The sequence below is a fragment of the Miniopterus natalensis genome, chromosome 2 (assembly GCF_054644295.1).
Source record: "Miniopterus natalensis isolate mMinNat1 chromosome 2, mMinNat1.hap1, whole genome shotgun sequence".
Taxonomy (NCBI): Eukaryota; Metazoa; Chordata; class Mammalia; order Chiroptera; family Miniopteridae; genus Miniopterus; species Miniopterus natalensis.
The window spans coordinates 6,866,940-6,890,714 of NC_142082.1; the positions used below are offsets into that span (position 1 = coordinate 6,866,940).

At 48.8% G+C, this 23,775-nt stretch overlaps 3 protein-coding genes across 3 annotated transcripts in view; 1 reads left to right on the forward strand and 2 right to left on the reverse strand.

Moving 5' to 3' along the window:
- The window catches only part of WWC2 (WW and C2 domain containing 2), a 131,100-nt gene extending 112,228 nt beyond the window's left edge, over positions 1–18,872 (forward strand). The window contains exons 17-23 of the mRNA XM_087814072.1: positions 727–848; positions 2,672–2,870; positions 3,896–4,072; positions 5,391–5,483; positions 8,488–8,730; positions 13,273–13,400; positions 15,894–18,872. Coding sequence (XP_087670198.1) covers positions 727–848; positions 2,672–2,870; positions 3,896–4,072; positions 5,391–5,483; positions 8,488–8,730; positions 13,273–13,400; positions 15,894–15,960 — 1,029 coding nt within the window. The 3' untranslated portion in view covers positions 15,961–18,872. The remainder of the gene's footprint in view (positions 1–726; positions 849–2,671; positions 2,871–3,895; positions 4,073–5,390; positions 5,484–8,487; positions 8,731–13,272; positions 13,401–15,893) is intronic.
- Positions 18,873–20,265: 1,393 nt separating this feature from the next.
- CLDN22 (claudin 22) lies at positions 20,266–20,928 on the reverse strand. The gene has a single exon (XM_016218302.2). The coding sequence runs from the start codon at positions 20,926–20,928 to the stop codon at positions 20,266–20,268; it is 663 nt and encodes a 220-aa protein (XP_016073788.2).
- Positions 20,929–22,715: 1,787 nt separating this feature from the next.
- LOC107541286 (claudin-24-like) lies at positions 22,716–23,466 on the reverse strand. Its single transcript, XM_016218305.2, has one exon. The coding sequence runs from the start codon at positions 23,376–23,378 to the stop codon at positions 22,716–22,718; it is 663 nt and encodes a 220-aa protein (XP_016073791.2). The 5' UTR covers positions 23,379–23,466.
- Between the last annotated feature and the right edge of the window lie 309 nt (positions 23,467–23,775).

The following is a 23,775-nucleotide window of genomic DNA, read 5'->3' on the forward strand; positions in this document are numbered from 1 at the left end:
ATATATGAAGAATTATAGAGGCTCTGGCTGATAGCTTCCTCCAGAGAGGATGCAATGTTCTTCCGGAAGGCAGATTACAGTGTGGGCAGATCACCTGGGTCACTAGGGGAACCTGAACTCCAATTTTTCTCTCCCTAAGATGGTGAGGCAGCCAAAATACCTGCTTACTGCTTTAGCCTCCAACCAGCTGGATTTTGCTTTGTTTCTCAGCTTCTTGCTCTGCACATTTACAGCTTAGGAATGGCAGATGCCTCGATGGAAATACTGCAGAAAGTTGGGCTCACTTTAGAGTCATTTTCCCTGATCCCTTTTGTGCTGACTGCATGGTAGTCCCCAGTCATGTTTCCTCTTTACATTCTACCAACACTGCCACCATTCTGGGCAGCACCGTCTGTCTGGTCTGTAGGCCTCACCACTAGACTGAACACCTGCCCCCAAGGGAAAGAGTGGCAGTGATGGTCCGCTCACCTCCTCGCATTTCCCTCTGCCTGGGATCTTGGCCCTCTCGTCCTGATTGCCTTTGTGGCTCTTCTTTGCTTTAAAGCAGCTGGAGTGTTTGTTTGCTTCTTGCTTTGGGTTTTATTTTGTTCATCTTTCATATTCTCAGCAGGAGAACTGGGTCTAGTACCAGCTTCTTTTACACAACTGGAAGTCCCCACCTGATGAGTTTCTAAATTATTCCTAGAGGTGTGTGCCGCTCATCGCCATATGTTTTACCTTCTCCAGGACGCAGTGTCAGCCTTACTGGCAAGAACGTCGGCTGAGCTGTTGGCTGTGGAGCAGGAATTAGCCCAAGAAGAAGAAGAATCGGGGCCGGAAGAAGGGCAGAGGGGCCCAGACGGAGACTGGTAAACCCTCACCTCCCTTGGCTGTGGGGAGCTCAAAGAGCATGGGCTTAGTTTCTCATAAGAAACTCTCAGGGAAACCTTTATGGGTTCAGATCTCATTCTGGAATCATGGGAAGTGGCGCAGCTTCAGGAAGCTGCCCCCGAGGAACTGCGTCCTTGATCATTAGTTGAAGAAGGTCATGGCGAGGTTGTCAGCAGAGTTAACACATGAGCGAGACTCTGCTCTTCAGCAATTTTTAACACAATTTCCTGAGCTTTTCAAACCTTAAAGGTTAAACTAAAGTTCCTACTCTGAAAGGAGTGGTAGTTTATTGTAGACTTATAGGTAAGTTTAAAAACTGGCTCTGTGTTCCTTTCAATTACCAGAAGCAGCGGTTAGGCCTGAGTGAGTCCAAGCAGGCGTTGAGGAAACAGCTCCTGAGCAGCTGTTTCTCTGTCACCACTCCCACCGTCCTTTCTGTGATCTTCCCATTGTTCATACCCGTCCTTTACAAAAAAGGGAAAATCTGTTGTTACAGCTTTTGTCTAGATTCCCGTGTTATGTGTAAAGAATGATATCTTTCCTGGCTTGTACTGTTTTTTCTAAAAACAAATTTTAGTGGCTGCATCTGTTTTTTAAGTATACATGTACAATTATTTGAATTAACTATTTATATATAGTTGCTTTTACTGTTCGGTATGACTGGACTACTGTTAACTGATGTGCATATACATATAGAGCATGCAATTGTGTGTATGTGCTCGTAGAAAACTTTCTACAAATTAGAATGACAAGATATATCATAAAAACAAGATTGTGGGCATTTGGAAGGCACAGCTTACTAGAGTGATGTAAGAAGGTTCAGGTATACTCGGCTCTTATCAAAAGCCCTTTATAGTGAGTACAAACCAGAGCACCGCAAAGAAAAGTGAGTGTGAGAGTGATTACGAGTTTCATCCAGCTGTCTTTAGTTAATAAGCCTGCCCTGTGGATGTGAAATGCAACCTGTTTCACACACATTTCAAAAAATACACTTAGTACGCACCATGAAGGAACTGATAACTCACAGTACCCATTGCTAGCTCCCCCTTCTTTACGTCATGACTAGGTGTTTAACTACCAGGCTGTCCCACCTTGTCAGTATGTCACCGATCACAGTTAAAGCTCGACTTTTGGTCGTCAGAGAAAATGTTTGCCTTGTGAGAACGTGAAACTCAGCAAAGCATGAGAAACCTAAACCAGGCTGGTGCTCTTGCTTTCCTGTCAGTAGAATTCATACAGAATATATATACATTGTAGTGCCCCTACTTGTAATGCCACCCAAGCCCGGCCACGGCTGTTAAAGACAAGGTCACGTGGCACGAAGGGCCTTCTGGTGTTTCAGGGCTAAGGCTCGCCCACCGGGCCTCCCCCCGCTGGACCGAGAGCACAGTTGATAATGGATATTGTTAATCCTCGTGTCTTTACTGTTACCGAGAGGGGCTCTGTTCCATTGTATGAGTAATTTTACAGGAAATGAACTAACACCAAGTTATACTCTAGTGAGTGACAGTATTTTTAAATGGCGGGGCTAAACTTTATATTTGATTTTCAGTATATTTCTATTTTAATCTCTGGGAATTAGGTCAAATTTCATGAATTTAACATTTTAGTACCTAACAATGGTGACTTTGCTGTAGATTACTAGAGATAATTTTATTTTGCATGATCATTTTAGTAAAAATGGCTTGGACCGTTGTGTGTCCGTTGACCCGTGCCCTGGTAGGCGGTGAGTGTGCCCAGGCTGCGCTGAGCTCGGACACCCAGCTTGACTTAAAGTGTGTCTTGCTTTGTTCCCCCGAAGGCTGACGATGCTGAGAGAGGCCTCCGATGAAATCGTGGCTGAAGAAGAGGCTGAAGCTGCGTCGCCAGAGGGCAGCAGCCATACAGAAGACTTAAGCTCGTGCCCCAGTGTGCCCGAGACACATGAAGGCACGAGTGGGGGAGAAAACAGCTGTGCCAAAGACCTCGGGAGTCAGCCACCTGCCGGGACGCCCACCCTCGTGAGTATTCCAGCCCCGCTCTCCCGAGGCAGGGCTCGTAGGCACCATGCCGCCGAGTTTGGCTCTTCGGGCGTAACTCCACACCCAGACTTCATGCAGAAGCTGATCGGGATGGGCATTTGTGGGAGTGGGCTCCCAGAAGCATCGTGTTTTACATTTTAAAATGGGCGCGAAACACTCACTCCCCACTTAACTTTCATAGAAGATGAATAGTGCTGTTTAGATCTTGGCAACTGTTCTGTGAATATTTATTAGCAGCAGTTTCAGAATTTCCTAGATAACACCAGGATGACTACTTAATTGTATTAAGTTTCATAAATGTCATCAGTTTATTGCGATTTCTAAGATGCAGTAAACATGTAAAGCTCACTTGGGTTAAACGGTGTTCTGAGTGACATCTCTTCTGGGAGGTGGCAGGTGACCCAGCCCGGGAGCAGGAAGTAGTTAAGTAACAGGCGTGCTGAGGGGTGACGTTACTTTCTAGCACTGAGGACGCCAGCGATGGGATGTTGTAACAAGCTTAGACAGTTTCAGTTCTTTATTCCCGGGAAACATAATACCACGTGTACCTTGACCGAAGACTTCATATGGATGTATATGTGTAACTGCATATTCTATGCAACCTGTAACTTCGTAATATATTTTCATTTTCTTATAGCTAATTACCTTTAGCATTTATCCTGGAAAAAACTCAGCAGTTTAGTGATACTTGATGGTGAGGCAGGCCCAAAGGAGATTGTTTACAGAGCCGCATTTGCCCTCTGTAACGCGAGCCTTCATTCCTAGGCCTGGCCTGTTAGCGGTGGCACCTCCACCTAGTGACCCTGTTGGACAGACACTGCCCCGCCCGCCCCGCCCGCTGCGGGTCGGTCTCGCGGGGATCCCACTGGGGCGCAGGAAGCCCTCTCAGAGGGGCCCTAGTGCTAGATGAGTGTGTCTCCAAGGTTCGATGTTTCTTTTGTACTTAGAAGAACGGGGCGTCAGCGTGTCCGGGCCCAGCTCCTCACGACGGCCTTCTGTTCCAGGTTGACAAAGAGACCAACACGGAGGAAGCCGGCGCCGCGGGGCGGCCCCCGGGGCGGAGCGGCCCGGTCGCGCAGACCTTCTCCCCCGAGGAGCGGCGGCGGCCCCCGGCGCGCAGCGGCCCGATCGTGCGCTCGCAGACCTTCTCCCCCGGCGAGCGCAGCCAGTACGTCTGCCGGGTAAGGGCCGCCCGCCCGGCGCTGGGGGTGCTCCCCACGCCGCCCGTAAACGCCACGCTCTTGGGGTTCTTTCCAGTTTGGATTTTGGGGTTTCCCCTCCCCCTAAATGTAATGCCTCATTGGCTCAAGCGCCATTTATTTGGCAAATCAGTGGAATTAGGGACCTGGCTGAGAAGTACATCTGGACTTCAGCCTATATTCAGAAACTAAAGTGACGTGAGGTTTATCTTTGGTGGACCTCTGCTGAATATTATACACCCTGCTAGTCCTGCTGAACCAAAAACCGTGAATTGGGTTTTAGGATAAAAATTATCTTTTTATAATGGTTCTAGACACCAAATCAGAGTCATAGTTCTGTGGAGAATGGTTTTGGGATTCGCACCAGTTTACCCAATGCCATTTCCAGTAGTATTTGTGATTTGTAGTAATATAGGTTTAATATTATAAAATGGGTTAGAAAATACTGTTGCAATGTATTCATTCAGTTCAGCAAATGTTTTTAGTAAGCACCTGCTAGTAAACATGTTCCTGGATACTTGGGATTTGACTGTGAACTAGAGACCCAAGCTCTGCCCTTGCAGAACCCTGGTTCTTGTGACCAGTGGTGTGAAAACAAGGGGCTGGGAATGCTGAGGACAAGGTCGCAGATTTAAGTAGGGTTCAGAGTGGGCTTCATTGATAAGGTGACATTGCTGCAAAGACCTGGAGCCTGCGAGGGAGTGAGATCCATCTGTCTGGGCTCAGAGTTTTCTAGGTTGTCTAAACTGTGTCTTAACTCCAATTTTAAGCTCTGTACATCAGCCTTTCCTTTAAAAATGAATATTGCAGATTAGCTGAAATTACAAAGGATCATTTTAATTCAGAGTATGTATAATTATCCTAACACGTAACTTCTGATAACTGCCACTAAAAGGCAATTTTTTAAATTATTTATAAAAATTAAGTTATTTAAGAAAGCATGAACAGGGAAAAGCTTGTTTGGGGAAGGTTTTCTTTAAGAAATAAACTTTTGCCAGCTGGGCATAGCTCAGTGGTTGAGCATAGACCTAAGATCCAGGAGACCTCGGTTCAATTCCCACTCAGGGCACATGCCAGGGTTGCGGGCTCGATCCCCAGCAGGGAGTGTGCAGGAGGCAGCCGATCAGTGACTCTCTCATCATTGATGCTTCTATCTCTCTCTCTCCCCTCCCTCTCCTTTCTCTGAAATCAATGAAGATACTTTTTTTTAAAAAAAAGAAACTGTTCTCACCACCCACTTTATATGATAAGCTCTCCTTTGTCAGCAGTGCTTTTCTCTTTTTTTACCCTTTATTACCAGTTAAATCGAAGTGACAGTGACAGCTCCACCCTGGCTAAGAAATCTCTGTTCGTGAGAAACTCCACTGAACGGCGCAGCCTGAGGGTCAAAAGGGTACGTATTCCCTCAGCACCAGCCCACTGTCCCTGACCCACCCGGAGTCGTGACTGCAGGGCGTAAACACTGACTGTTGGGCGTCATTGCTCCCTGCTCCTGGGCTCAGTGAAGCCGCTGTGATCACAGACACGAAAATGTCGTCAGTTGTGGAGATGGGGAGAGGATGCACTTGCGAGCGCTTGTTCACCCGGGTCTGGATCCTCGCTAGTTGAGGCAGGGGATCAACTGTGTGGTGTCAGTGGGGAAGGGGCGGCTGAGTAGGTGGCCGTGTCCCTCCTGAGGGCTGCGGCTTTTCCACACCATGTCTGGCTCCTGAGCAGTTGTGGGAAAAGCGTAACACTCAGTACCATCTCCAAGGGCGTGCATTTTGGTAAAGGACTCGTGGTTTTAGCAGCTTTGCTTAAAAATGGGTATTTTTAGAAGGTTAACTTTGATGTTGATGGGAAAGCTCAAGCCGAGTTCTGGAGGCCACAGGTCTCTGGGTGACCTTCAGAGGATAAATCTGAGAGAATGTTTAAATAAATTAAAAGGTAGGACAGTTCAAATAGTTCCGAAATTCCTGTTTACTTAACTGTGGCTGGAATACCGATGGGAGGTTATTTGTTCACGAATGCTGTGCTTCAGCGATCATTTGCTAGGCTGTGTTACTTCAGCCTCCAGCATGTGAAGTAAGCACGAGGCACCGTGAGTGCTGAGCCCGCAGGTGAGGCGCGGCCTGCAGGTGCGTCCAGCCTGGAGGAGGCCTCAGGAGCACTCGGGGCTGTTAACGTGTGTGGGTCAGAGGCGGGCGTGAGTTCTGCTGCTGGGAGAATCGAAAGGCCTCGTGGGAGAGGACTGTGGCCTTGACTCCTGGATACAATTTCAAAAGAAAATGGTAGCTTTGTTGGGGGTGGGGGATGGATGCCAGGTGCTGTGGGTAAGTGAAGTGACACCGGGCAGGGCAGGGCAGGTAGGAAACACATTCAAGGGACAAGAGTGATCCAGCTTGGCCGGAGCTTAGGCTCTGTGGCTGAAGACTGGGAGCGAGGAGAGGAAAGGTAAGCTAGTCGTCATCTATACTGGGGACCCTCTGGTTTAACGCTGCTGCATGTGAAGTCCTGGGTATATGACCAGGCAACGCTTGGATCCCCTGGTTTAACCTCCTAGTTACTTGACAGTGACAAGCACATTGCTCTTCTAAAGGTAAACAGACTACCATTACTTAACACCAGCATTTCCAGGGAATTTTGAGGCGTGGATCTTTCAGATTACTCGATCCTTTAAAAGCCCCTAAATTTACATGCTCTTGAATGAAGGTTCTTCTCAGTCCCTTATATGTCCCCTGCATTTTTAGGTAGCACATACTTTCAGAGGGTGGCAGCCCTCCTCAGAGAAGTTTTAACCAGAAGTGTTTACAAGTTGAGTGAAGCTGGGTAATAGTTGGTCACTGATAAACTCAGTTATTAGAACCGGTTGAGCGAGACAGAGGTTAATCCTGAAACATGTAGGAGAAGATTGTTAAGCGGTTTTTAAAGTAGACAGCAGTTTGGTAGAAGAGACCGGGGAATGGTGTTCTGATTTAGGACTTACCTCATGAAAAAGGTGTAGCGGCATAAGAGAAAAGCATCTGCAGAGATGAGAAAAGGTTTACCTGGCTGGAAAAGCAAAGAGCCAGGCCCGAGGCACGAGGTCTGTGCGGAAGCCTCCTCACGCTCGCTCCCGAGAGCCCATGGTTCAGTCACATCACACTGACAGCTTGGAAACTGTTATGGCGGGAGTATTTACACCAAAGAAATGGGCCAACCCTACAGGTCGGTGAGCTCCTGTTAAACACTTGCCAGCCGGCCACCGTGCATTGGGGTCTTTAGAAAGGCTCCACGTGCGTGGCAGCCAGGAAGGCTATCTGATTGTGAAAAGCAAGTAATACGATCAAAGAGAGCATGTGTCTGGGTGGTTCTTCTGTGCAATGAGTGTGTGAGACCAGAGGCTGCATGAAGGGAACCTAATGCTCAGAATGTTACAGAATGTGAGAGACTTACAGCGGAATGTGTTAGGCAAGGAGACAATGAAAGCTATTCAGACATGGGCGAAGGCTCTGAACTAAGAAAAGGGGCACCAGGCCCCTCCCTTTCATCTGTCATGAGCACCCCATTGCTCCAGATGTTCAAGCTAGAATCTACTCAAGTTTGAGTCCCTTCCCTCTTGTATCAAACAGTCCCAGCTTTTATTAGTAATCTAGTTTCCACTCCCACTGCCGACATTGTAGGCAGGCAGTGCCCTCCTGTTCCTCTGCTTGTGCAGCCTTTCCCGGCCTTACTTACTCCCCTTTCCTCCAGCCAGCCTGGCCTAGGCTGAGCACCTCTCCCTCCCCTGACTTTCTGTGGCACAGACATCGCTACTTCATAGTGTCTCCTACATCCTCTAACCACAGTCCTCAAGGTCACACCTGTGCCTTCTCTTCCTAGGGTTTTGCCTACAACCCCCAGCAGACATTCACCTATTCACACTCAGATTGTTTCTTGATGAACAGATGAGACTGGCCGCAGGAAGAGTGCCTGAGGTTGCAGGGCGGAGCGGGGAGTTGATAGTAGACGATGGGAAACCGAGAAAGGCGCCGGATTGAAGGGTTGGTTAGAGGAGGGCGTCCAGATCTTGGCTCCACAGGCCAGCTGCCTCCCGACCGGCACAGAAAGGCTTCTTTCTTGCTTAGCGGCTTGTCCCGTGCAGTTTGGCCGGATGCTCTGGTCCTCCATGTCCTCACTCGGGACCCGTCTCTGGATCTTTGCTGTACCTCCAGCAGGTGACAGAGACATGCAGATCGCGCAGTGGCATTGAAAAACTTCCAGACGTGACACACGTCACTGCCACTGGCCTGTCACCAGCCAGAGCCTGTCACCTGGCTGGCTATGCCTCGCGTAGGGAAGCCAGGAAATGCACCCACCACGTGCCAGGAGGCAGGACAAGCAGAATGGTGGCTACAGTGTAATAAGGGAGTTTCGTTGTTTGTTTTCTGACCATCCAGGCGGTATGCCAGCCTGTCCTTCGACGAGCAGCGCAGGAGTGCCCCGTGCGCACATCGCTGGACTTGGAACTGGACCTGCAGGCCTCCCTCACCCGCCAGAGCCGCCTCAACGATGAGCTGCAGGCCCTGCGGGGCTTGAGGCAGAAGCTGGAGGAGCTGAAAGCTCAGGGGGAGACGGACCTCCCGCCAGGGGTGCTGGAAGATGAGAGGTTCCAGAAGCTCCTGAAACAAGCTGAGAAGCAGGTACGGATCTCAGGTGTCCTTTGTCTCGGGGGGGCTTACGTGGAGTCATCTTCCCAAAGCTGCCACGTAGGAGGTGCCAGCTTACACCCCAGTTCTGCTCAGCTCTTCAGATCCCTTTTTAAGAACTTGGAGCACATTTCTCTTACGGCCTTTTTTAAACCCAGGATATTGCTAAGAGCGGTACTGCCACCCCCAAGGTGCAGGTCAGAGGTCCCCACCGCTCCACCGCCCGCCCCCCATCCCGTAGCTGCTGCTCTGGGGCCACTGGCCTGGCCGGGGGAGCATGGCAGTGAGGGTAGTGTCATTTCTGCTCAGCATTCTTCTTTGTCTCTATATGAGACTTGGCAAATAAATACAGTCTAACTTTTAACATAAGTGATAACTTATGTTTGAAATTTCTGAATGGGTTCAAGACTCATTAGCCACTCATCATTGTAGATGTATTGCTGATTTCTTAAATGTTTTTATTGATTTCAGAGAGAGGGAGGGAGAGGCAGAGATAGAAACATCAATGATGAGAGAATCATTGATCAGCTGCCTCCTGCACAACTCCTGCTGGTATCGAACCCGCAACCCAGGCATGTGCCCTGACCGGGAATAGAACCAGTGACCTCCAGTTCCTGGGTCAACGCTCAACCCTTGAACCACGCCAGCTGGGCTGTATGCTAGTTTCATGCTCCTGAGTTTCCACATTTTTTGTTGCCTTCAAGAAAAGTCGCACCTTACCCATTCCCCGTTGCTTTTTACCATACAAACAACTATATAAAATAGAATAAAAATCACTGACTTAAAAATAGGGTATTTTAAGGGACCATTTCTTTTATTCTGCCTCCTAAATATGACCAAAGATTTCAAGAACCTGTATATTGATGACATTGATTTATTTTCTCAAGATGAGGGTTTATATTTTCGTATGGGGCATATTTTACCTCCATATGGAATATACAAATAGAGTTTCACATAGCTGAAATATTATAAATGCCAAAACATAATTTTCTTTCAACCCTTTTGTATAGAAATCTGAATTAGATTAATCACTTCTTTAAACTAATAGAAACTCTTGTCCATCGCATAAACTTCCTTTGGGGCCCAAAGTTATTTTTAACCACATAGTGTATGGTGCTGACTGACTAGCACTATTCATTCTCGATGGAACTCGGAAACTTAATGTGTGAATTTCAGGGGTCAAACTGATACCAATAATTTCTAAAGAAAGTTGAAGCAACAAAACGTATTACATATCTGTGGTATATCCCACCTGATAGAAAGAAACCTTCACACACAGTAGGGGCTCAGGAAGTGCCTGTTCAGTGGGGAGCTGAACTGTAGATCTTATATTTGACACTAAAGCTGATAATGGGATAATTAGACATGTCGGGCCCTTAAAGAACTCGTGGTTTGGTAAAGGAGATGAGCCAGATATCTGAGGAAGAGAAATCACTTCCTGGTGAGACCAGGAGAGGCTTCCTGGAGGAGGTGGCATTTAACCTGGTCTGGAAAGCGGGCAGTGGAACTTCATCCCAGGTGAGGGGTGCAGAGGCCCAGAAGGTGGGGGACCCAGCAGTAACAGCACAGGTCCAGGGGGGCTCATCATGCCCTGTTGGGTGGGAAGGGGAGAGGGTGCCCGGAGGGCTGCCGTTTCTCCAAAGGAGCCTCGTGGTGCCTACAAAGCGGAAATCTCTGGTTCTCCCTCAGAGTGCCTCCCTGTGAAAACGCCAGAGCTCTCTGATGCTGCACTTTTTGAAAACTTAATACAGAGGTGAACCTTTTTAAAAGTTAGAATCTGCCAAGAAAATTCTGCATCAAAGGTAGGAATACGCCTCATTCAACAAAATAATCTTCATGATTGGAACGAGGCGTTCGGCACTAAGGGCTACCTGCCTGCAAAGCTGGCCACTGTTGATTATTAGTGACGGACGAAACCTTACGGTGTGTTGTGTCACCCAGGGTTTTAGAGAAAGATGCAGGGGTAGGTACAGACATGAATATATAAACACTGGCCAGTGTAGACCTCAGCGAAGTATGTTCTCACTCGGCAGGAAAAGGAGTATCTCCGTGAGTCCCAGTGTTGGTCTTGTTTGGTAGCAAACAAAGCCAAGTTTCAAAGTGATTTTGCAGTAACCACGAAAACGCTGGTAGTTGAAAATACGAGCTTCCATGAGCTACTTGGAGGGACGGCTTAGTGCTTCACGGGGGACACAATAGACACCCCAATTCCATTCATGTGGAGGAGACAAAAGACCAGGCGGATCCCTGGGGCTGCTGTATTTCTGGTTCTGATAAAACACATTTTCCTGGGGAAAGTGGGTCAGAGTTTCTTGCCCGAGTATATCCAGCACCTGCCTTCTCTGGCTTTTACTGATCTGTCCGTTGTTCGTCTCGATGAGCAGGTGGCTGGTTTGAGGTTGGCCTGTCGTCGGTAACCAGGAACTGCAGTGGCGCAGTCCTTCGGCGCAACTGCTGACTCGCTCACTGGCTGGTCCTGGTCCTGGCAGAAGTCATTTCTTTGTGTTTACTGAGTTGGCGGTCCCTTTCCTGGGACCTAATGAAACATCATCAGTTTACTAAATATATGGCTTCACAAAGGAAAGGAAATATCACATTTGTCCCCTTTGAATTTGAGTTACATAAATTCAGAAGCTCCAAGTGACAGCTAGACTTGCTCATCAATTACAAAATATTCAAGAGAGAATTGTGACTTAACATATATAGAGCACTTTTCTAAAGAAAATCGTCCGAAACAGGAAGAGGAAAGGGAGGGGCGGTAAGAATTCTTTGTGGTGAAAGCCCTCAGAGGTGCGTGCAGGAGACCATCATGAGGAAGGAGGAGGGATGGCCCCTGGGCGGCTGGCCTTCCGTGGGGTGGAGACCGCAGACTGTAACACGCATGTGTGCAGTGAGGGGACGTGGGCATCTAAAAGCAGGCGTTATCCCCATCTGGCAGAAATAAAAATCCGATTTAACTCACTTACGTTTGGGAGACAATGAGACCTTTAAATGGGTCATTTGGCTTTGGCGTTTGTTTGGAAAGCTGCTCTAAGAAAAGGATTTCCAGGCAGAGTGTTGGGTGCTGGTACTGGGCATCGCCCCTCTTCACTTCCCCTCCTGGTTCTAACCGGGATGTTGGGGAAGTGTAGTGGCCCCAGCACCACCCTGGGAGCTGCCGTGGCCGTGGCTCACAGCCTGCTCCTCTCACTCAAAGTCTCACTGTCCGTTTTGTCCCTGCAGAGCTGCTCTGTGATGTGGTTTATTAAAATCTGCATCTCAGGGTCTTTTGTGTACATTTGCTCTCTGGTCCACCGCTCTATTCCTAGCTCCTAGTACAATGCCTAGCATATCGTTTAAGAAAAAAGAAAAAAAAGAAACAGTCATAGCGAAACACTGAAATAGTGGACTTAATGATGTGTTGGGTGCTGCTCTGAGTACTTTCTGTGTATTAACTCACTTAAACGTGAAAACAGCCCTTTGAGGTAAGTACTTATTCCCAGTTTACAGATGAGGAAACTGGCATAGGGATGGCAAGCAGCCTCCCTGGACTCACCGAGCCAGTGAATGCCAGAGATGGAATTGAACCCAGGCAGCGAGGCTCCAGAGTTTTTGTGCTCTTCACTCTCTCACACCGCCTTTCTTCAGAAGGCAGTCCACAAATATTTGTTGATTGGATGGATGGACGGATGGATGAAAAGGGAACTTTTAATATAGTATTCATTATTCCACTGTAATTTTTAAATGCATTCATGCAAAATACCTGAATCCGTAGACAATAGCTCAGGTAATAAATTGTGATAAAGTCGCACAGTGGAATATTATGCAACAGTGAGTCAAACAGGTTACAACTGCATGCGCTAGCGTGTCTGATTCTCATAAGCGTAACGCTGAGCAGATGGTGTCAGACCCCGAAGAGTGCCCGCTGTCCTGTTGCATTTCTGTGAACAAAACGGGCAAAAGTGGCCCATTCTGTTAGAAGCCAGTGCTAGTGACCCTCAGACCCGTTGCTGAAGGGAGCTTGGGGGGCGCCTGGAATGGGGCTGTTCTGTTTCTTCATCTAGTGCTGGTGACCTGTGTGCGTTCAGTCTGTAGGAGCTCTCTGAGCCGTACATCCCTGGGCGCCTTTTGGTATGTAAATTCCACTGCAATAAACAGCTTTTAAATGACTAAGAAAAAAGGGTTGAAAAGATGAATAAGGGGCTGAAGGTGTATTTCCCAAAATGTCGACAGCCGGCATTCCTTGGACACGGTGCTGTAGCAGTTTTTAGTTTCCTTCTTGAGGGTTCTGGGGTCTTCCCGGTGTCATAACCGGGTCACGTGCTGCCTGCGTAATGAGGTGTTTTCAGCGCGATGAAATACACTGTCCCCTGCTCAGTGCCGTTGCACCTCGCCTGGGTTTGGTGCACGGGTGCTGTCCCCAGCGGGGAGGAGACACCGCCTCATCGGCAGCCGAGGTGCCCTCCTGGCTTAGTCTGCCTTGAAGCCCGATAGCGTGTTTCTGGGCGCCTCTAATTAGTGTTTTGTGGGGTTTTGTGTTTTTATTTTCTTTGCCAGGCTGAACAGTCCAAAGAGGAACAGAAGCAAGATTTGAATGCGGAGAAGTTGATGAGACAAGTCTCCAAGGACGTGTGTCGGCTCCGGGAGCAGAGCCGGAAGGTGCCTCGGCAGGTGCAGTCCTTCAGGTAGGCGGCCCCGCCCGCGTCACCCTCGGGTTGTCCCTGTGCTCGTGCTCTCTGAATTACAAGGGCGTTCGCCCTGGAGTGGGCAGGCCGTTATCAGGGTGACAGACGCCAAATCCTCTCCTCCAGACGAGGCTGCGCTTGCTGCCTCCTGAGGGTGCAACCCCACTGCAGCAGCCTGGCTCCCAAGGAGCCCACGTGTCCCTGCTCTTAGAAGCAGTTACCAAATGGGTCAGACATTCCGGAAAATGTGAAAAGACAGCCAGGACAGGAGGCCCGGTGGGTGCCGACCACTGAGGGGCTCGCTGGCAGCTGAAAAGATGTGAGGAGGAAGGGTCGAAATATGAAAGGAGAGCCAGGAGAGAGCGTGGGCCGGGCTGGAGGGAGGGGAGGCTGTTAATACTGGCACACGCGTCGGGGAGAAGAGGGTCAAAATCACCGCCCCCAACTGAGCCATCAGGAGGCCACTGGTGACCATCCGGTCAGGAGGCCACTGGTGACCATCCGGTCAGGAGGCCATTGGTGACCATCCATGGCTGTTTCAGGCGAGTGAGAGGAGGCCACAGAAAGGGTGGTTTTATCAGTTGATTGTGGGATTGGGTCTGGACGCATGTGTGTGTGTCGTACGGAGGAGTCTGTGGAGTGCTGTGGGCAGGAGGAGATGTGGGGACCAACGATGGGATTCGGACCTGGGTGCCGGGAGGCCAGAGGAGGGAGCTGGAGTCGGTGCCGACTGGATGAGCCCCGCACGGAGGGAAAGGAAGCCGAGCCAGCAGGGGCTTCAGACTCTGGAAGAGCTGGCAGTTTATAGGAAAGAGCCAGGTTTCTCTTGCCTCCACGATGCTGCAGAATCACTCTCGTCATTTAGAGAAAGCTGCTCCCCGGGTTTTTACAGCTCCGGGCTGGGAGAGGGATCTTCCCATGCCTCTGGTGCTGTGGTCACTGTGAGGTTGTCCAGCATGGCTGCTGCTAGAACCCAGAACAGAGATTTATAATCACCCCTGTGTCCCTTAACATCAAACCCATTTACCTCCCCGGGCAGGTGATAAAGATGAGCGAGATGGCCCGGCCTGGGCGGCGAGCGTGGGGCGCGTGGGGGGCTGGGGGGCTCTGTCTGACACACAGGCAGCTGCACCCAGCTGCTTGGTTCGCTTGGAATCAGGAGCCCCGTGTCCCTGGCCTTCGGTTTGTCGGGGAAGTGAGCAATGAGGAATTTTATGCGCAGTGTCTCAAACTGGACACTGGCAGCTAATTTGAGCATTTAGATAACAGCGTGTGGGCCTAAGCCGCCCACCTGCAGGAAGTGGCCCGGCAGGGTCCCCGGCTTCCAGCCCTGCCTTCCTGGCCTTCAGGGACATCGCGGCCACTCCCACGTGCCTTCCTAGTTCTTGCCTGTATCTCGTATGGAACTCGACCGATCACAAGGACACTAGCACAGAAGTAACTCTCGCCCCGAGTCCCTCCCTTTCCTTCTGTCTTTTCCGTGGTCTTTCCCACCTCGGCTCTTGCTTCTGCCCCACGCTCCCGTCCCGTCTGCGCGGCTCCGCTCTCGGGCGGGTCGGTGCCTCATCCTCTCGGCTCCCAGGCGTCCGCGGACGGGACACGCGCTCAGTAAGCGTGTGCTGCTGGGACAGCATGTGCAGGGTGAAGGTTTTGTAGAAAAAATGGACGCATTGCTCCTGTTCCTGGCGCCTGTACTGTCCTGGAGCCTTAGTTTCACCCTGGTCCCAGCCCCTGGACAGCCAGCCGCTTTCTCCTCGGCTCCTCCCTTTCGGCCGCTCCTGCTTGTCCCTGCTCTGGACACAGGACAGACTTACCTTTATGACAGGAGGGCCCCTCCCTTCCTCCGAGTCACGGTACTGTTCCTGAGCTACGAAAGCCTGATCTCTGCGTTTTCCTGGTATCACATGATGTTCCATGAGGTTCCTGAGAAGCTTCCTAGGGCTTCGGCCCTCTGAGCCCTCCCCTACCTGGGTTAGACACACTCTTGCCTGGGCTGACCCCCGATGGCTTGAAAACGGCCTTACGTTGGAAATGCGGCAAGGAAGGCACTGTCGGGTCTGCAGGTGACGGGTGGGAGCCAGAGCTGCCGTGTCCTTCGCATCTGCTGTGAAGGGCAGAGGCCCTCTTGATTTTTTTTTTTTAACATGTTTTGATTTTTAGAGAGGAAGGGAGAGGGAGATAGAGGAAGAGAAACATCAATGATGAGAGTCATTGATCTGCCTCCTGCACGCCCACACTGGGGATGGAGCCGGCAGCCCCGGCGTGTGCCCTGGCCGGGAATGGACCCTGTGACCTCTTGGTTACTGGGACGACACTCAGTCCACTGAGCCACACTGGCCAGGTGGCCCTCCTGATTTTAAGTGAGATCGCCCTTAGGAAAAGAGCTCCTGTCCGGGCTCATGGGGTGCCGCTGGAGGTCCCGGGGCTATTTCTAGCGGTCGCAGAGTCCTCTCAGCATCGTGTTGACGTGGATTCCTCCTCACCTGGTTCCAGGGAGAAGATCGCCTACTTCACCAGAGCGAAGATCAGCATCCCTTCCCTGCCGGCCGATGACGTGTGACTCGTCGCCGAAGAGCCGAGCGTCTCACCTGGTCATTTCTTTGAGAGGAAGAGACTGAACTTTGGTGTGGTGGGTTTGTTTGGGGAGGGGTGTACTATAACTGTCAACTCTTAAAGAGCTTTTATTTCACATCAGAATTTCAACATGTTCATTGATAAAGTATCTTGAATGTAATTCTTACATAAAAAAAGCAAAAAAAGTCAGGTAACCACAACGGGATAATCTGGTACACAGAGACGTTTGTTGCACAGCATGTGTGTGGCCAGTGGGCTGTGGAACCGAGGCAGAGCCAGGGTGCGTCCCTTGAGCCGACTTGCAGAGGAACTCACAGAAGGTGGCCTTTGCTACCCTGGTTTTCCTGCCAGGAGCCCGGGGAGCTGGCACGGGCGCCCTGGGGGGTCTTGCACTCGAGCAGCTCTTGCTGCAGGAAGGTCAGCGTGAGCACGAGCTTCGGTGTGGAGCCCGGAGCCCGCCTGAAACGGGCTGTGTTCGTTTCCGTCACCCGTGTGGGAACACTTTGTTTCCTTAAAACAGTCTTTTTTTGTTCTTTTTTTGTTTGTCTAAAGAAAACAAAAACAAAATGCTGAGTTCAAGCACATAAGAATGCAAATACGGGAGCGGGCTCCCGGCTGCACTGCAGACCCTGCGCCTAGGACACAGGGCAGGGAGGAGAGAGCCGCCTGCGGCCACGAGCACAAGCTCACCCCAGCCACCTGAGCGAGGTGGGCATCGGGTGTGACTCCCCCGACCTGAGCGAGGGTGGGCATCAGGTGTGAGTGAGTCTGGCTCCCCCGACCTGAGCGAGGGTGGGCATCGGTGTGAGTGAGTCTGGCTCCCCCGACCTGAGCGAGGTGGGCATCGGGTGTGAGTCTGGCTCCCCCGACCTGAGCGAGGTGGGCATCGGGTGTGAGTCTGGCTCCCCTGACCTGAGCGAGGGTGGGCATCGGGTGTGAGTCTGGCTCCCCTGACCTGAGCAAGGGTGGGCATCGGTGTGAGTGAGTCTGGCTCCCCCGACCTGAGGGAGGGTGGGCATCGGGTGTGAGTCTGGCTCGCACAGTGACATTCCGTCCGAGGCGTAAGGATGGTGTTGACTAGAGAACGTGGTGACCCGCCTTCTAAGGACAGACATTCTGATGATGTGGAGGGAGACGCGTCAGCACACACCTGGTGAAACCAGCAACAGAGGAAAGGGTATCTTGATTGAATCAAAGTTGCCAAAAAAAAAAAAAATTTAATCCTTTATTAAACAGATTTGTACCATTTAGTGGCAATTACTTTGCAGCTCTCATTTAGGGGATCCTGTCGATAATTTATGGTAAGAAGTTGGGAGTCGGAGAGACTATTAATCTGAAGTATAAGCTGAGTCATTTGTCTCAAACAAAAGCCACTGCAGATGAGCAAGTTTAGAGCTTGACCCGACTGAAGCGCCTTCCAGTGCAGGGTTTTAGCTCATCCAGCTCAAGCGCTTCCTTAAGGAAACAAACCCCAGTGTAGCTCTGCCCTCATAAAGGCTTTTAAAGTGAACAGTTCTATGCAATTCAAATCATGCTTATTAGTCTCTAATACTGGAAGAGGCCGTTTTTGGTGAGCCGTCTTTTATAGCAAACGAAATCCTTTTTTTTAGAAATGCAAAAACCATCTTAAAGGAATGGGCCCCTTTAACACACACACACAGGTTCTGTTTCTAAGACAGAATCCTCATTAGCAAGAATTTTTATCTTCTTGAAAGTAATCACACATCTTTTAGAAAATGCATTTGATCAGAATCAGAATTCAGAGGAAGCCATGTCTGAGCCTAGACCTTTGTTTCTAAGTGTCCACCACGTCTGTACAAGCGTCTCGGAAGCTGTAACCGGACGTGACACTACTTTGCGCAGAGACCAGCCTTGTGAGTCGACTGCACGCAGCCCCTCGGGGCTGTCCCAGCTCATTCTCTCAGATGACAGGAAAACCAGAAAAAGACCATTCATCCTTGTCAAGGTCAAATGTGAAAGACAGAAGTTTATTTAATGCAGAGTGAGATGAAGGTCAGCTGTTGTCAGCTTCTTAGTTTGACCGTGAAAATGTTTATAGAACTATGTGTAGTTGTACCGTACGATTTTATTTTCTTCATTTATTTATTTACGGTCTTATTTATGTTCTGTTTAATATATAGTTCGGTTCTGGCCATTTTAAATGTTTGACATAGAAGAGGCTCTATTGGAATATTTACAGCTTTATAAATCTTCAGCATATTAGCTGTTAACTTTTTGCGATACAAAAAGTTATTCCGACAAGTGTAAAGGAAGGAAATCTGTCTCAGGCTGGTAGTTAACAGCTGTGACCAAGAAGCTTGCAGTTTTATTTTACAAAATTTGCTCATTTCTAACGTGAGAGATAAACTTATTTTAATATACTCTTTTTCCACACTTTAAAAATCAGCAATAGTGTTATGTATTTATAGGCAGCTTTTAACAATCCTGTCGTATTTGTACTAACCCGGATGATTCACAGTGACAAAACAGTTTAATAACTTGATCACAAACCCACATGGACAATATGAATTTTAATATTATAAATGCTATTTTTTAAAGGTAGAATTTATTCGGCACAGGGTAAAAAGAATGTAATATTTAGTTCTCAAGTTTGAATTATCAATACATTACTACAATTTTGTATATCGGAATCTAAGTGTTACAGGTACAAAAAGCATATTGCTAGCCAAGTGAACAAAGTTTAGCTGAATCTCTATCGCATGGAAATCAAATAAATTTAAAATCTTTTTTTTTTTTTTTTTTTGCTATTACTTTATATTGTATTAAATATCAAAAGCTCAGGACTGAACTAAATATTTAATCAGGTTAAATTCTAAATATGTTTCTGTTTTAATCTGTCTTGTTTGTAAAAGTGTGCAAATACATCACATAGATTAACTGGTTTCTGCACTTTTCATGTGTTTGTGGGTGGAAAAAATTCAGTGGTTTTTTTTTTTTTAACAAAGATACATATTGCCTAAGATTTTATTTGTGTCGTTTGTTGTTCAGGTAATTTCCCTGATTGGTTCAAGCGCAAGAGTTTATTTGAGCTGTGTACTGAGCAAATATAAAAATCTTCGTGAAGAATTTCCCAAGCTCCCCTAGCCAGTTTGGCTCAGTGGTTAGAGCATCGGCCCACAGACTGAAGGGTTGTGGGTTTGATTCCAGTCAAGGGCACGTTCCTCCATTGCAGGCTGGATCCCTGCCTCCGGTCGGGACCATGCAGGAGGCAACCAATCAATGTGTCTCTCTCTCACATCAATGTCTCTCTACCCCCGCCTCCTTTCCACTCTCTCTAAAAAATCAATGGAAAAATATCCTCTATTGAGGATTAACAAAAAAAACAAAAACAAAAAAAAGAATTCCCCAAGCCAGCAGTTTGTTGTGAATACTTCTTGGTTGTGCGATAAGTATTGCCGATTTAAATTTAAAAAAAAAAAAAAGGGCAGAATATTTTCATTGTACAAGTAAAACACAGGCTCTAGAATACGAGCTCTGTTAGTGCCCCCTGCCCTGGCAGTGTCTCTGCCGCCCACGCCAGCCAGCCCAGGAGGTTCTGTGCCCACACACCCAGACCTGACTGACCTGCAGTGCCCCCTGCAGGCGTGGCAGGAACGTTGGCCATCTGCAGAGCACAGGACACAGGTGCAAAAGCACGCCTGTGGGTACATTTTATGTGAACCTTCCAAGACCGGCCTCCTCTGCTCCTGACGTGGTGCAGAGGCACGCCTGAGTGGCCCACTTACGGGAAGGGCTCCGTGGAGCCCTGAGGTCTCTGATTAAAGATGTGCTATGTCCACGTCTCTCACCTCTCAAGCATTCAAAGAGCAGCAATGTTTTTAGTATAATCCGATGTCATACATTTTAAATAACACAGCGAGACTGTTTCTGTGTAGTAGGTGATCTCAAACACGAGAGAAATGATGAGCAGTAACATTTCCGATTGCCAGTGACTCGTCTCTATGAACAACACCTTCAAGATACGTAAGTACCAACAGAACGTTTTATTTACCAGTTCTGTGCAATCACTGGATCTGTTTTAAAACTGAGAAAACTCATCTGCAGTAATGAGCATGATTACTATTAAGTCTTGATGGGTTTTGGTCTCAGAGTAGAACATAAAAGTGGTTTATCACCTTAGGAAGGAATCATAGTTTAAGGAGCCACAGGGGGGATTCATTTTAGAAAATCATAAGCACGGTGATTAGGTGACCGTGTAGCAGGAAACCCTACCCGGTCCAGAGTTGAGCAAGCATCTCGTGAGGACTGGACACCCCTGATCCCTCCCGGTTCAGACTGTCAGGTGGGTGTTTGCCATCTCCAGGTGCTGATGGAGATACTGCGTTTCTGCCACCGTGTAGTGGCCCGAAGCCAGCGGAGCTTGGGTGGAGCAGGCGGCCCCGTTCAGCAGGCACCCCCCCAGGAGGAGGGCCGACCCGGCAAACCAGCCGATGAAGAGGGCTTCCCCAAACTCCCAGCGGGGCACGATCTCTGGGATGGTCTCGTCCCAGAACTCCCGCACGGTCACGTGGGCGACCCAGGACACCGGCACCAGGGCCGCCGCGCCTGCCATCCAGAGCAGGGCTCCTCCCAGGATCAGCAGTCGCTTCTTGCGCTCCCGCAGCCCCTCTCCGATTCTCAGGCAGTCCAGCCCAAACCCAGAGAGCAGCAGGCCCAGAAACCCCAGCCCGTTGGACAGGAACATTAGAATCCGGGAGACCCTGAGCTCGGCCGGCAGAGCCAGGAAAGAGTCGAAGTCCTTGCACTCCATCCCGCCTTCCTCCTGGATGACGCAGGCTTGCCAGAGTCCCATGGTCCAGTTTTCCATTTCATTTAATTCCAGGTTGAGGTTTTTCCAATGTGGCAGGTAGTTTGTGAGACAGGATAAAAGCCATCCCAGCAGAGAGAGTGAAATTCCAGTTACTTGTGCCACAGTCCTAAATACTAAAGCCATTACGAGGTCCTGCGAGCTTTAGCTAAACCAGCTGCTGCCTTTCGGTCTCTGGGAAAAGTGCGACAGACTTGTGTTATCACCTGCAGAGCTCTGAAATATTTTTTCATTGTGTGTATAAGCGGATTCTTGCCAGACTTGCTATTGTTTGATTCCATGCTGAATAGTTTTCAGAAAAGGAAAGGGAACTAGTTTTCCAAACCAGTAATGCCAAGGAGTGGCCAAGATCAGTTTTCTAATAAGCAGTTTGTCCCTGAAATAACACTAAGCAGCAGTAATCCTCCTTTCATTGTTCATGTCTAAATGGCTTTCATGTTATTTCCAACCTTCCTAACGAGTCAAAGAACTAAGACGTCCAAATGCAGAATGTTTCACTGACAGTCGGTCCAGCTCCTACTGTGTCCTTTCTTGCTAATGGCACCTGTCAGGCTTTCGTCTGTGACAGTTCTCACATTTCAGTATATGTGTTGTGGCAACACCAAGTGGCATTATTTTAAAAAACAAATAGTTTCAAGAAAAACATTTCTTAACCAAATAAATCAATTTTATCAGAAATTTCTCTAGATCTTAAATCAGGCCTACTTTTTATTTTTAAATATGTATGTGTGTTTTATTGATTTCAGAGAGAGGAAGAGAGAGAGAGAGACAGAAATATCAACGATGAGAGTCATTGATCGGCTGCCTCCTGCACGCCCCCTGCTGGGGATCGAGTCTGCAACACAGGCACGTGCCCTGACTGGGAATCGAACCTTGACCTCCTGGTTCATGGGTCGATGCTCAACCACTGAGCCACGCTGGCTGGGATCAGGCCTACCTTTAAAAAAAATTCCTTAGGCTATATATACCACATAACATATGAAACAATACGAAACAAACTATCAAGTCTTTTTACCTGCATTCCTTTCTGTCATGTTCAGACACAGGTGCATAAACACTTCGTGTGTTTCTTCTTTACTGAAATCTGCCTTCTATGCCGTGGAAAAGTTAAGCAATAGGACTTTGTAGATTAGCATCAACATCTCTTCTGCTGCAACCCCAAAAGTATATATATCCCCAAGCTTGTAATTTTCAATTGAACAAAAGAAAGTTTTTCTTAGGGCAAATGAAGGGTCACTATCTCAATATCAAGCAAACATTTTAAATTATTTGTCTTTTTAACATGGAGCTTTTGAGGGAAGAGACAATAGAGGAGATTGGCCAGTGTTTCGAATCTGAGAGTATCATGATGAACCGAAAACCTTTTAGCCTCATAAAACCCTGTCACTCACACCGGGTGCCTTGTAATTTCCTAAACACCAGTCAGCTTGGATCAAAAGAAGAACAGTCATTGTTGTGGAAATTCGCTTTGGGATAAGCTTAACCTGCGTCTCTGCCAACGTAGAATGCTTAAAAGATTTCAGCGTGTCAGTTTTTCTCTTTAGGAAACAAAGTAATTATTACTTTCAGCTACCAACAAAAACAAACAAACAGTTTCTAGTGTAACATACACACACGAAAGCTTAATACGGACTATATTGGACAGCCACCACCACATTTCGATTTAAATAACCAGGCCTATGACATTTTTTTGCTCATACCTATGTAATCCTTAGCATAGTAATTTTCTTTTAGATATAAGACAGCCCCTTCTCCAGATTTTTGGGGGGAGGGAGGATCTAGGGTAGAAAAGTAATTACTAAGTGAGAACATGTGAGCCCCACAGACTGAGTTCCATAACCAAGGCCCCCTGCTCGTGCAGACCCCTACAGCTCTGTCCCTGCAGAATATACATCTCTCCGGTCTTGTCAAAGTCACACTTTCGGATCTGCAGTCCCATTTTCCAGGTAGGCACACTGACTTTGTGTTTCTGCCACCGTGTAGTGGCCCGAATCCAGCGGAGCTTGGGTGGAGCAGGCGGCCCCGTTCAGCAGGCACCCCCCCAGGAGGAGGGCCGACCCGGCAAACCAGCCGATGAAGAGGGCTTCCCCAAACTCCCAGCGGGGCACGATCTCTGGGATGGTCTCGTCCCAGAACTCCCGCACGGTCACGTGGGCGACCCAGGACACCGGCACCAGGGCCGCCGCGCCTGCCATCCAGAGCAGGGCTCCTCCCAGGATCAGCAGTCGCTTCTTGCGCTCCCGCAGCCCCTCTCCGATTCTCAGGCAGTCCAGCCCAAACCCAGAGAGCAGCAGGCCCAGAAACCCCAGCCCGTTGGACAGGAACATTAGAATCCGGGAGACCCTGAGCTCGGCCGGCAGAGCCAGGAAAGAGTCGAAGTCCTTGCATTGCCTCCCCACTTCCTCCTGGATGACGCAGGCTTGCCAGAGTCCCATGGTCCAGTTTTCCATTTCATTTAATTCCAGGTTGAGGTTTTTCCAATGTGGCAGGTAGGTTGTAACAATGGACAAAACCCATCCCAGCAGAGATAATAACAGTCCAACAAGTTGCATTACTACTCTCAAGACTAAGGCCATTGCAGCCGGCCTGGCGACCGACCTCCCCTATGGGAGCGCTGGCCTTGGTGGCGGGCAGTGCTGTGGCGATCGTGGCTCGATGCTGCCTGGCATATAAGCTTTGGCCGTTCACTCCTTGGGCACTCTGAAATGTGTTTTTGTTCTCGAATATAATATTTCATGTAAAGAACGAAGGGCTCTGTGAAAACTACGAGTTAGGCTTTCCGATAAGGGTTTGACCCGTTGCCTTCCGACTCGCTTGGTAAAATTATATCCCCAATGCCTGATGATTCTAAAGCTAAGGATGAACAAAGGAGCCTCTATGACCCCTCACCCTTAGGACAACAGAAATCTTTGTGCTTCAATATGGATTAATTAGATTTTAAGTGGTGATAAAAGGCCAGCTCTCTCTATAACA